This window comes from Hemitrygon akajei, chromosome 17 (genome assembly GCF_048418815.1).
Source record: "Hemitrygon akajei chromosome 17, sHemAka1.3, whole genome shotgun sequence".
NCBI lineage: Eukaryota > Metazoa > Chordata > Chondrichthyes > Myliobatiformes > Dasyatidae > Hemitrygon > Hemitrygon akajei.
The window spans coordinates 10891340-10905414 of NC_133140.1; the positions used below are offsets into that span (position 1 = coordinate 10891340).

General features: G+C 40.0%; 1 protein-coding gene across 3 annotated transcripts in view; it reads left to right on the plus strand.

Annotated features, from left to right (window-relative positions):
- Positions 1-14075, plus strand: part of cnot1 (CCR4-NOT transcription complex, subunit 1) — a 229274-nt gene that overhangs the window by 13264 nt on the left and 201935 nt on the right. For all 3 annotated transcript variants that reach the window (XM_073069651.1, XM_073069650.1, XM_073069649.1), the window contains one exon: positions 2448-2555. In XM_073069651.1, the coding sequence (XP_072925752.1) occupies positions 2448-2555 (108 nt within the window). The remainder of the gene's footprint in view (positions 1-2447; positions 2556-14075) is intronic.

A 14075-nucleotide genomic window follows, 5' to 3' on the forward strand; every position in this document is an offset into this window, starting at 1 on the left:
CCTGGTTCGGAAATTGCACCATCTCGGATCGCAAGACCCTGCAGTGGATAGTGAGGTCAGCTGAGATGATCATCGGGGTCTCTCTTCCCGCCATCACGGACATTTACACTACACGCTGCATCTGCAATGGAAACAGCATTATGAAGGATCCCATGCACCCCTCATACAATCTCTTCTCCCTCCCGCTGTCTGGGAAAAGGCTCCGAAGCATTCGGGTTCTCACAGCCAGACTATGTAACAGTTTCTTCCCCTAAGCTATCAGACTCCTCAATACCCGAAGCCCTACTGTCCTGTTTATTATTTATTGTAATGCCTACACTGTTTTTGTGCACTTTATGCAGTCCAGTGTAGGTCTGTAGTCTAGTATAGCTTTCTCTTTTTTTTATTATGTAGTCCAGTCTAATTTTTTGTACTGTGACATGTAAACCACGGTCCTGAAAAATGTTGTCTCATTTTTACTATGCACTGTACTAGCAGTTATGGTCAAAATGACAATAAAAGTTGACTTGACTTGACTTAAGCTCCTTGCTGCTAGCCTCATCGTCTAGACCATATATGTCAAACTCAAGGCCCGTGGGCCGGATCCGGCCTGCGGTGGAATTATCTTTGGCCCGCGAGATAATATCTAATTACTATTAAAGCTGGCCCCAGTAATCGAAGCACCTATGGCGTATGATATGGCTAATGCTGAGTTTATTCAGGTACCAGGTTTTCAGGGTTTTTAGTGTTTATTCGGCAGTCTTTTTCATAAGAAACGGAATTTGTAAAGTGAAACACTTTGTAGTTATAGCAGAGACTGAGACACATGAGAGCAGGCTGAAAAAACGGAGGCAACGAAAGCTGCGTTCGCACACGTCCGACTGATCCGGCCCGCATGAAGCTGCATTTTGCTCAATCCGGCCCGTGACCTAAAATGAGTTTGACACCCCTGGTCTAGACCTCTATCATTACTTAGTTTTTTGAACTTTTCGTATGCTCTTTTCTTGACTAGATTTACAACAGCCTTTGTACACCATGGTTCCTGTGCCCTACCATCCTTTTCCTGTCTCATTGGAACGTACCTATGCAGAACCCCACACAAATATCCCCTGAACATTTGCCACATTTCTTCCGTACCTTTCCCTGAGAACATCTGTACCCAATTTACGCTTCCAGGTTCCTGTCTGATAGCCTCATATTTCCCCTTTTTCCATTTAAACACTTTCCTAATTTGACTGTTCCTATCCCTCTCTAATGCTATTGTAAAGGAGATAGAATTGTGATCACTATCCCCAAAATGCTCTCCCACTGAGAGATCTGACACCTGAACAGGTTCATTTCCCAATACCAGATCAAGTACGGGCTTATCTACATATTGTACATATAAGTACAGGCTTATCTCTTGCAGGCTTATCTACATATTGTGTCAAGAAACCTTCCTGAACACACCTAACAAACTCCACCCCATCTGAACCCCTTGCGCTGCTCTAGGGAGATGCCTATCGATATTGTTGTTCTATTGTTATTTTTTCTATATTGTCTGCAAAATAGATGCATACTTCCACTTAGGATGCATATTTCAGTCCCACTTAAGATGGAATAAAACCTCAGTACCATCAGTGCATAAAGATATTCTGCCTTCACATCATCACCTGCAACAAAACTTGCAGGAACCAAGAACACCATGTGAAAAAGTAAGCAATCATTGCAGGCTAGAAGAAAAATGACTGTTTGCATTAATGGAGTTATTGATTAAAATGCAAAATAAAATAGATGTGGCTTTTAATTGGCTGTAAAATGCAAAATATTGCTTCTTAAATGCTACTTGTCTTTTTTTAAAATTGGTGAAGCAGTTCATGCTTTGAGTTAATATGTAAAAAAACACATTAATTGAAGTAAAGTTAAAATGACAGCCCAATATGGAAGGTAACTACAATGTGCTAATTTGATTAATTGGGGGCTTTTCCAATCTGATGCTAGGGTATTTCTTGAGTTGGTGTATTCTGTGAAATGTTAACTAATTTAACAACATGTTTCCAATTTGACGTTTGTAATCAGAAATTTGTTATCTACTAATTTGTATTCTCATTACATTTCTTGAGTGGCATGGATCTGTTGATGCTCCTCTGCTTTTCTCTTGTTTTTCAGTCCTTAATTTTTATGCCTGTCTTAATGTTAGGATTTGGACACAGTGGTAATACATTGTGTCTGCTTTACTTCACAAGTAATTTCATTTGGACTTGTCCCATAAAAAGAAGCCTATTCTTACCCAAACCTGTGGATTTTGAGTTGCATTAATGTTGTAGAGATACAAAGCCTGAGTTATTTCCTGGCCTGTTTAGAAATATATCATCAGTTTCAATGCATAAGTATGTAAAATCATCTGTGAAAAATACATTAAATGTTTAGACTGTTCTATATGAATTTAGAACAGAATACTTAAGTTAATGTGGTCTTTTCAATTGCAGATTGTGAACAGACACGGCCCCGAGGCAGACAGACATTTATTACGCTGTCTATTCTCGCATGTGGATTTCAGTGGCGATGGTAAAAGTAGCGGCAAAGATTTCCATCAGGTATTCAAATCCAGTTTTAAAAAAAATTCCTAATGGGTATATTTTAAAGAAGGGAGAGAATGTTATTTCAAGATAGCTGGTGTGAGTTGTTTGGCCCCTTGTATCTGTTCTGAAATTCCGTGGGATATTGGGTCTGGTCTTTTAGCCAAACATCACTTTCTTATCCTTATCCCATATCTCCCAATTCCCTTGATGAGCAATTTTGGTTTTGTCTTAAATGTATTCAGTGTCCTGCTTTGCACAGTCCCCTTGTATATAGATGTCCAAAGACCGGCTTCTTGGTTAAAGAAATTCTTTCTCATTTCTTTCCTGTATGGCCAAGTTGTTATTTTGAGTCTGAATGCTGGTTCTAAACCCTTTGCTAGAGGAGTACGTTGTCTTCATATCTACCCTGTCGGGCCTTGTAAGTATTTTGTTGATCAATAATATTGAACTTTCTTGAAAGTTTAAGATGAGCTCTCTGTAACCATTCCTCCACTGGAAATAACCACAGTTTCTTGAATCTTCAGGATTCCTGTGCTTTGTAAATGTATCCTTTCTTGAGGCAGGACAAGATGGATAGGAAAGGTTTAGAGGGACTAGTTTAGGTAGGCAGTATGATTAGTATGGATGAGTTTGGCCGAAGTTTCTGTTCCTGTGCTTTATTACTTTATGACTTATCTATATCATTCCAGTATTTCTTATGTGATGGTAATGGCTTTAAGCTTGTGTGTAAATTCCCTTGCAATGAAGACCAAATTAGAGATCGCTTTACTTAGTGCTATTTGTACCTCTGGAGTAACTGATTTCAGTGCAGTGACACCTGTGTTCTGCTCAATGCTAATGCTCCTCAACATTTTAAAAAAAAAAGCAGCACTCACATTGTACACCCAGATCCCGCAAAGTCTCCCTCCGTTCCCCTAAAATTCAGAAAGCCATCCAGCTTGTAAAGAGCTGGAGCTACAGGACAGATTCTTGTGAATCCTATTGGTCAGTCATTCAACCCAAAGATCACCTTGTTCTTTTTTTCCATAACCAACCCTTGGTCCACGACAGTGTATTACTCGCAAGCTTGTGTAGTACCATTTGTTTAATAAGCTTTTGGATCATAAAGATCTTTTATTCTGAAAGTCCAAATGTCAGATTCACTGGTTCTTTCTCAACTATTCTGACATGGCGTCAAAGATGCAACAGCTTTTGCAAACATGGTTGACTTTGTCCAAGCCCAATTTCTAAGTGCTAACTTTAGTATGAAAAATGCTTAAAATTTATTAATGTCAGACAATTTCTTTTGTAGTTCCCAGTTTTTTTTCTCTCTCTCCTGAATTATTGGGGTCATATTTTGTTAGCTTTCAGTCTGAAAAATGATTAGAATCAATGGAATTTTGGAAATAGAACATCAACTATGATCATATCCAGTACTTTCAAAATCTTGCAGCATGATTTCTCTGATCCCAGGAATTGACAATTAGTTCCATTATTTTTTCCAGTACAATTATTTGTTACCAATGCATGTTTCTTTCAGGTCACTCTAGATCTATTTTGAACAATGCAGGTCATTTTCTGTTTCTTCTGGGAACATGGACAGAATACATTATTAGTTTCTCTGTGATTTTCTTATTCCCCAATATAATTTAACCTAAGTATGTCAGGGACATTAACTTTTACTCATTTTTTCCTTTTCAGATATCTATGAGCTTTCACAATCTGTTTTTGTTTCTCATTGATTACTTCTGCATTTTAATTTTCACATGATCGCTGAAATCTGAAATGTTCTGAATCCTCAATGAGCTCCTCTTTTTGACAAAAACCTTTTCTTTGATCTAATGTAATCTTTCGTTAACCATGATTGGATTGTCTTTCCTGTTGTATGAATCATGCAATGGTTGTGGATTGCTGTGCGTTTTGAAGGACTGCTAAATTACCTGAATATTTAGTAAGCATTATTATGTAATTCTGGTTCGAAAATAACCTGATCCTTATTTGGTTCCTCAATATTATTCCAGATGAGCATCCCATATGCAAACTGAATTCACCGTCATTGCTGCTAATTTGACTTATCCAGGTTTATATTGATTATAGTCTCCCAGAATTGTTGTGCATGCACCTCTGATTTATTGACATATGCTATGCCTTGTATTGCAACTACTACTGTTTGGGGTTGTGCAAGGTTTTTAGCTCTTGCTGTTTCAAAATTCCACCCAAACTGATTTTGCTTAATTGGCAAAATCAAGGTCCCCCTTCATCCAGCTTCATCCCATAATTTATGAGTCCTCACTCATCTTGCCCCTTTCAAAGCTTTTTTCTAATTACAAACCCCTTGATCACACAAAGCTACATATAACCATATAACAATTACAGCACGGAAACAGGCTGTCTCGGCCCTTCTAGTCCGTGCCGAACGCTTACTCTCACCTAGTCCCACTGACCTGCACTCAGCCCATAACCCGCCATTCCTTTCCTGTCCATATACCTATCCGATTTTTTTTTTAAATGACAAAATCGAACCTGCCTCTACCACTTCTACTGGTAGCTCATTCCACACAGCTACCACTGTCTGAGTAAAGAAATTCGCCCTCGTGTTACCCCTAAACAATTGCCCCTTAACTCTCAACTCATGTCCTCTTGTTTGAATCTCCCCTACTCTTAATGGAAAAAGCCTATCCACGTCAACTCTATCTAACCCCTCATAATTTTAAAAACCTCTATCAAGTCCCCCCTCAACCTTCTACACTCCAAAGTATAAAGACCTAACTTGTTCAACCTTTCTCTGTAACTTAGGTGCTGAAGCACAGGTAACATTCTAGTAAATCTCCTCTGTACTCTCTCTATTTTGTTGACATCTTTCCTATAATTCGGTGACCAGAACTGTACACAATACTCCAAATTTGGCCTCACCAATGCTTGTACAATTTTAACATTACATCCCAACTTCAATATTCAATGCTCTGATTTATGAAGGCCAGCATACCAAAAGTTTTCTTCACCACCCTATCCATATGAGATTCCACCTTCAGGAAACTATGCACCATTATTCCTAGATCACTCTGTTCTACTGCATTCTTCAATGCCCTACCATTTACCATGTAGGTCCTATTTTGATTATTCCTACCAAAATGTAGCACCCCACACTTATCAGCATTAAACTCCATCTGCCATCTTTCAGCCCACTCTTCTAATTAAATCTCTCTGCAAGCTTTGAAAACCTACTTCATTTATCCACAACGCCACCTATCTTAGTATCATCTGCATACTTACTAATCCACCCCATCATCCAGATCATTAATGTATATAACAAACAACATTGGACCCAGTACAGATTCCTGAGGCACACCACTAGTCACCGGCCTCCAACCTGACAAACAGTTATCCACCACTACTCTCCGGCATCTCCCATCCAGCCACTGTTGAATCCATTTCACTACTTCAATATTAATACCTATCGATTGAACCTTCCTAGCTCACCTTCCATGTGGAACCTTGTCAAAAGCCTTACTGAAGTCCATATAGACAACATCCACTGCTTTACTCTCGTCAACTTTCCTAGTAACCTCTTAAAAAAATTCAATAAGATTTGTCAAAAGTGACCTTTCACGCACAAATCCATGTTGACTGCTCCTAATCAGACTCTGTCTGTCCAGATAGTTATATATACCATCTCTAAGAATACTTTCCATTAATTTACCCACCACTGACGTCAAACTTACTTAATTTACCCATATACACATCTACATTTTGTAATAATTATTAGCTAGTCTTTAGTAGTTATTAAATTTTACCTGCCCCTTTTGGTTTGCCATTAATATATAGTGGATTGCAGTTAATTGGGACACACCAGGACCATTCTGGCCCAATTTAGCAAATACCCCAATTAGCCAAAGTTTCATGGGAAAAAAATTAAAAAGGTATAAAAACAGATAAGCTGTTGTTTAATTGAGTAACAAATTGTGTACAGTACAGTGCAAAAGTCGTAGCCACTCTAAAATTTTGTTGCACACCGCATTAAGGGGCTTACGTAACACCAGGTCCCACCCTCTCCTCACTCTCCCCACGGGGAGGCCTGCATCCCATTCCTCAGCCCTAATTAGATTTTTTTTTTGTCATCTGAATTAGTGTGTCAGTAGAAAGGATTAAATGTTGGATTGCCAGGTGTTAATTTTCCCAAAAAATTAATTGTTAAGAGAAATGTTTGTATTTTCTTAAATAAGATAGCATATTAAGTAATAGACCACTTTTCAAATAAAAAAAACTTGATTACTTTGTAGGTGTATAGTCCAGTGCATGATTAAACAAAGATAACAAGCAGAATACTAATGATCAAAGACATAATGAGTTAAATGAACTAAACTGATTAACTGAAACAGAAACGGATGTAGAAGGAATCAAACTAGGTGAAGGACAACCAAACCTGAAAGGTGAGGGCATGGAAGATGTGACATCAATTCAAATTATCAATTCTTAAACCATGACAAGAGTGGGCATAGCAACAAGATACAAGGTGGTCATCCTGTATCAACAAGGTCTCTCTCAACCAGAAATTTTGCAGCAAACAGGAGTTTCATGGTGTGCCGTGCAAGCTCTTCTGAAGAAGCAGAAAAAAATAAACAAGGTTGAGGACCAGAAAACTAGAGATTGGCCATGGAAACTGAGTGCAGCAGATGAGAGATACAGCAAAATGACGTCCTTTCTGAGTTAGAAGAAATGCACAACTGTAACAGCTTTGAACTCTCAGAAACCACTGGAACTCTGCGGTAGGACAATGACCCCGAGCACATGGCCAAGGTCATGAAGAACTATCTTCAGCAAAAAGGAGAATAAGGAATTCTGCAACAGGTGGAATGGCCTCCACAGAGTCATGATTTCAACAACATCGAGGCTGTCTGGGATTACCTGGAGAGACGGAAGCAAGCAAGACAGCAAAAGTCTGCAGAAGAACTGTGGCAAGTTCTCAAGGTGCTTGGAGCAACCTACCAGTCGAATTTCTTACAAAGCTGCATGACAGTGTACCTAAGAGAAATGATGCAGTTTTAAACGCAAAGGGTGGTCACCAATATTGATTTGATGTTTTTTTTACTGTTACTGCTCTTTACAGTAAATTTTTTGGTATTTAGAATCTTTTATTTTTGAAAGCATCTTTGTTTTACAGAACGTTTTTACATGTGCGTTACAATTAAATGAAATGCAGAACTAATTAATGATGCAGGAGGGAGGGCTTCAGGTTTATAGATAATTGGGCAGTTTTCCAGGGAAGGTGGGACCTGTTCTGGCAGTGCGGTTTACATCTGAACTGGAGGGGGACAAATATTCTTGCAGGTAGGTTTGCTAGAGAGGCTCCAGTGGATTTAGACTAGATACAAGGGGGGAGGGGAACCAGAGTGTAGGAACAGATGTACAGGAGAAGGAAGAAAAAGAAGATAGTAAAGTTGTTTGAACCGTTAATGATAAACAGAGTAAAAGGTGGAGAATTTTTTATATGCATTTATTTTAATGCTAGGAGCATTGTAAAAAAAGGTGGATGAGCTTAGAGCATGGATTGATACCTGGAAATATGATGTTGTAGTTATTAGTGAAACATGGTTGCAGGAGGGGTGTGATTGGCAACTAAATGTTCCTGGATTTCGTTGCTTCAGGTGTGATAGAATTGGAGGGACAAGAGGGGGAGGTGTTGCATTGCTTGTCAGAGAAAATATTACAGCGGTGCTCTGGCAGGATAGATTAGAGGGCTTGTCTAGGGAGGCTATTTGGGTGGAATTGAGGAATGGGAAAGGTGTAGTAACACTTATAGGGGATAATTATAGGCCACCTAATGGGGAGCGAGAATTGGAGGAGCAAGTCTGTAAGGAGGTAGCAAATATTTGTAGTAAGCACAGGGTTGTGATTGTGGGAGATTTTAATTTTCTACACATAGACTGGAAAGCCCATTCGGTAAAAGGGCTGGCTGGTTTGGAGTTTGTAAAATGTGTGCAGGATAGTTTTTTGCAGCAATATATAGAGGTACCAACTAGAGAAGGGGCAGTGTTGGATCTCCTGTTAGGGAATGAGATAGGTCAGGTGACGGAGGTATATGTTGGGGAGCACTTCAGGTCCAGTGATCACAATGCCATTAGTTAATTATGGAGAAGGATAGGACTGAACCCAGGGTTGAGATTTTTGATTGGAGAAAGACTAACTTTGAGGAGATGTGAAAGGATTTAGAAGGAGTGAATTGGGACAATTTGTTTTATGGGAAGAATGTAATAGAGAAATGGAGGTCATTTAAAGGTGAAATTTTGAGGGTACAGAATCTTTATGTTCCTGTTAGGTTGAAAGGAAAGGTTAAAAGTTTGAGAGAGCCATGGTTTTCAAGGGATATTGGAAACTTGGTTTGGAAAAAGAGAGATATCTGCAATAAATATAGGCAGCATTGAGTAAATGAGATGCTTGAGGAATATAAAGAATGTTAAGAAAAATCTTAAGAAATAAATTAGAAAAGCTAAAAGAAGATACGAGGTTGCTTTGGCAAGTAAGGTGAAAATAAATCCGAAGGGTTTCTACAGTTATATTAATTGGATAAAATTGGTGCCTTAGAGAATCAGAGTGGACCAGCTATGTGTGGAGCCAAAAGAGATGGGGGAGATTTTGAGCAATTTCTTTTCTTTGGTATTCATTAAGGAGAAGGATATTGAATTGTGTAAGGTAAGGGAAACAAGTAGGGAAGTTATGGAAGCTATGATGATTAAAGAAGAGGAAGTGCTGGCGCGCTTTTAAGGAATATAAAAGTGGATAAGTCTCCGGGTCCTGACAGGATATTTTCTAGGACCTTGAGGGAGGTTAGTGTAGAAATAGCAGGATCTCTGACAGAAATATTTTAAATGTCATTAGAAACGGGGATGGTGCCGGAGGATTGGTGTATAACTCATGTGATTCCATTGTTTAAAAAGGGTTTTAAGAGTAAACCTAGCAATTATGGGCCTATAAGTTTGACATCAGTGGTGGATAAAATAATGGAAGTATTCTTAGAGATGGTATATATGATTATCTGGATAGACAGCATCTGATTAGGAACAGTCAACATGGATTTGTGCGTGGAAGGTCACGTTTGACAAATCTTATTGAATTTTTTTGAAGAGGTTACAAGGAAAGTTGACGAGGGTAAAGCAGTGGATGTTGTCTATATGGACTTCAGTAAGGCCTTTGACAAGGTTCCACACGGAAGGTTAGTTAGGAAGGTTCAATTGTTAGGTATTAATATTGAAGTAGTAAAATAGATTCAACAGTGGCTGGATGGGAGATGCCGGAGAGTAGAGGTGGATAACTGTTTGTCAGGTTGGAGGTCGGTGACTAGTGGTGTGCCTCAGGGATCTGTACTGGGTCCAATGTTGTTTGTCACATACATTAATGATCTGGATGATGGGGTGGTAAATTGGGTTAGTAAATATGCAGATGATACTGAGATAAGGTTGACGTTGTGGATAATGAAGTAGGTTTTCAAAACTTGCAGAGAGATTCAGGCCAGCTAGAAGAGTGGGCTGAAAGATGGCAGATGGAGTTTAATGCTGATAAGTGTGAGGTGCTACATTTTGGTAGGAATAATCAAAATAGGACATACATGGTAAATGGTAGGGCATTGAAGAATGCAGTAGAACAGAGTGATCTAGAAATAATGGTGCATTGTTCCCTGAAGGTGGAATCTCATGTGGATAGGGTGGTGAAGAAAGCTTATGGTATGCTGGCCTTTATAAATCAGAGCATTGAGTTTAAGAGTTGGGATGTAATGTTAAAATTGTACAAGCATTGGTGAGGCCAAATTTGGAGTATTGTGTTCAGTTCCGGTCACCGAATTATAGGTAAGAGGTCAACAAAATAGAGAGAGTACAGAGAAGATTTGCTAGAATGTTACCTGTGTTTCAACACCTAAGTTACAGAGAAAGGTTGAACAAGTTAGGTCTTTATTCTTTGGAGCGTAGAAGGTTGAGGGGGGACTTGATAGAGATGTTTAAAATTATGAGGGGGATAGATAGAGTTGACGTGGATAGGCTTTTTCCATTGAGAGTAGGGGAGATTCAAACAAGAGGACATGAGTTGAGAGTTAAGGGGCAAAAGATAGGGGTAACACGAAGGGGAACTTCTTTACTCAGAGAGTGGTAGCTGTGTGGAACGAGCTTCCAGTAGAAGTGGTAGAGGCCAGTTCGATATTGTCATTTAAAAAAAATCGGATAGGTATATGGACAGGAAAGGAATGGAGGGTTATGGGCTGAGTGCAGGTCAGTGGGACTAGGTGAGATTAAGCGTTCAGCATGGACTAGAAGGGCCGAGATGGCCTTTTTCTGTGCTGTAATTGTTATATGGTTATAAAACATTACTAATAAACATTAATAAAACATGACAACAAACATGAGAAAATCTGCAGATGCTGGGAATCCATGTCAACACATGCTGGAGAAACCCAGCAGGTCAGGCAGCATCTAAGGATTTTTTTATTTTGAGCTGACACCCTTCACCAGTTGACTGTTTACTTTTCCATAAATGTTGCCCGGCCTGCTGAGTTTGTCCTGCATTATGTATGCATTACAGTACTTCAGCACTGTTTTAGTTCCTAATAGCTATCAGTGGAGGAATTCTGTATACTGCCGTGTTTTGACTAAATGAACAAAATTAGTGCAGATGCCTAGTACAGATAATGACTGCATTCATACCATGCTTTTGATGATTGTATTCTCCAAATTTTCAGTTCCATTGTAACATTGAAGATGATTGTGGTTACCTTCAAATTCTTTGTAGTTTCTAACTTGTTGAAGTGCTATCTTTTCATTTCAGAGCCTTTTCTAGTATCTCCAAGACTGACTGCCTGAAATGGCAGTGAGCAAAGTAGTTCTGAATTGAAGTAGCTCCTACTTTCAAATATCTTAGTATCTTTCCTTTCAGTTAGTCCTGACGAAGGGTCTCGGCCCGAAACATCGACAGCGCTTCTCCCTATAGATGCTGCCTGCCCTGTTGTGTTCCACCAGCATTTTGTGTGTGTTGTTTGAATTTCCAGCATCTGCAGATTTCCTCGTGTTAGTTCTGAATTGTCTTCAGCAACACAATTTATGTGACTAATGCTAATGTTCCACAGTAGTCCCCTCTGCCATTTAAGTGGCATAGTTTCCTAAATAAATAAATGAAGTCGCAGCTATATTTTCGAACACCGATTAGGCAGTTTATAATTGCACATGATTGTGTCTGATAGTTTGCTTTGTGCAAGTGATTCCTTTTTTTTATACTTAAGTAGAGAATTTCAAACTTGCATTAGCTGTAACATGCCTTGGGCAATCAGGAATTATTTGTGAATTTTTGCCTGGTTTTATAATGTACTCATTGGTGTCTCTGTCTGTCGCTGTCACACCTAACCCACCCCCCCACCTCCGCTCTCCCCCTCCCTGCCCTCCCTCTGCCTTGGTCTGCCCCTCTCCTGTCTCTCCCTCGGTCTCTCTGCTTTGGCAAGGAACTGATGTAATTGATCTGCCATACCTGGGCCTGCACCAGCCCCCTTTTAATGTAGGCAGTCTTCTTCTCGGGAAATGCTCTTTTAACCTGCTGACAAATATCATGTGCACTAACAACTTGGAGTCATAGAGAGATACAGTAGAGAAACAGGACTTTCGGCCCATCTACTCCGTGCAGAAACCATTTAAACTGCCTACTCCTAACGACCTGCACTGGGACCATAGTCCTCCATTTCCCTACTATCCATGTACCTATCCAGACTTCTCTTAAACGTTGAAATTGTGCTTGTATGGACTACTTGTGCTGGCAGCTCATTCCACACTCTCATGTCCCTCTGAGTGAAGGAGTTTCCCCTTATGTTTCCCTTAAACTTTTCACCTTTCACCCTTAAGCTATGACCTCTGGTTGTAGTCAACCTAACCTCAGTGGAAAAACTTGGCAGGCCTGGCAGCGTCTATGGAAAAGAGTAAACGGTTGACCTTTTGGGCCAAGACCCTTTTGTAGAAAAAGCCTGCTTGCATTTGCCCTATCTATACCACTCGTAATTTTGTACACCTCTGTCAAATCTCCTCTCAATCTGCTACGTTCTAAGGAATACAGTCTTAACCTATTCAACCTTCTCCTATAACTCGGGTCCTTCAGATCCAGCAACATCCTTGTAAATTTTGGCTGCACACTTTTAACCTTGTTTACATCTATCCTGTAGGTATGTAACTAAAACTGCACACAGTACTCCAAATTGCATATCACCAATGTCTTGTACAACTTCTGTATTATTACATTGATTTATGAAGACCATTGTGCCAAAAGCTTTCTTTACAACCCTGTCTACCTGTGATGCCACTTTTAATGAATTATGGACCTCTATTCCCACACCCTTTTGTTCTATCACACTCCTCAGTGCCCTACTGTTCACTGTAAGACCTACCCTGGTTGGTCCTGGTTGTTCAAAACCTCGCACTTATCTATTAACTTCCAGCTGCCAATTTTCAGCCCATTTTTCCAGCTAATGCAGGTCCCTCTGCAAGCCATGATAGCCTTTCTCACTGCCCACTACACCCCCAGTCTTGGTATCGTTCGCAAATGTGCTGATCCAGTTAATCACATTATCATCCAGATCATTGATATAGATTACAAACAAGAAAGGACCCAGCACCGGTCTCTGTAACACACTGCTGGTTACAGCCCTCCAGTCAGAGAGGCAATCCTCTACCCCCACTCTCTGGCTTCTCCCTCAAAGCCAATGTCTAATCCAATTTACTACCTGATCCTGAAGGCTGAGTGACAAAACCTTCTTGACCAACCTCCCATGTGGGACTTTGTCAAATGCAGTACTAAAGTCTGCGTAGACAATATCTACTGTCTTGCCTTCATTCGCTTTCCTGGTAACTTGCTTGAAAAACTCTATAAGCTTGGTTAGACATGACCAACCACGCACTAAGGCATGTTGACTATCTTTAATCCATCCATGTCTATCTAAATACTTTAGAATACCTTCCAATAAGTTTCCCACAACTGATGTCAGACTCACGGCCTGTAATTTCCTGTTTTCTGTTTTGAGCCTCTTTTAAACAGAACAATATTGGCCATCCTCCAATCCTCTAGTACCACTCAGGTTGCTAAGGATATTTTAAATATCTTTGTTAGTGTATCAGCAATTTCTACACTTGCCTCCCATCAGGTCTGAGGGAACACCTTGTCAGGCCCTGCAGGGTTTATCCACACACGGATTTGCCTCAGGGTAGTAAACACCACCTCTGGGGTCCAGGGAGTTGATCCCACTTTGCCTCACTTCTACAGATTCTGTATCCATCTCCCAGGGACATACGTATCCAAAGAATGCATTTAACATCTCCCCCATCTGTTTTGGTTCCATACATGGATTACCATTCTGGTCTTCCAGAGTACCAATTTTGTCTGTAGCAATCCTTTAGCTCTTAACATACTTGTAGAATCCCTTGGGAAGCTGGAGCAACTTCATTCCATTTTTTAGCCTTCCTGATTTCTTGTACAGTCGGCCCTTCTTATCCGCGAGGGATTGGTTCCGGGACCCCTCGCAAATACCAAAATTCGCGG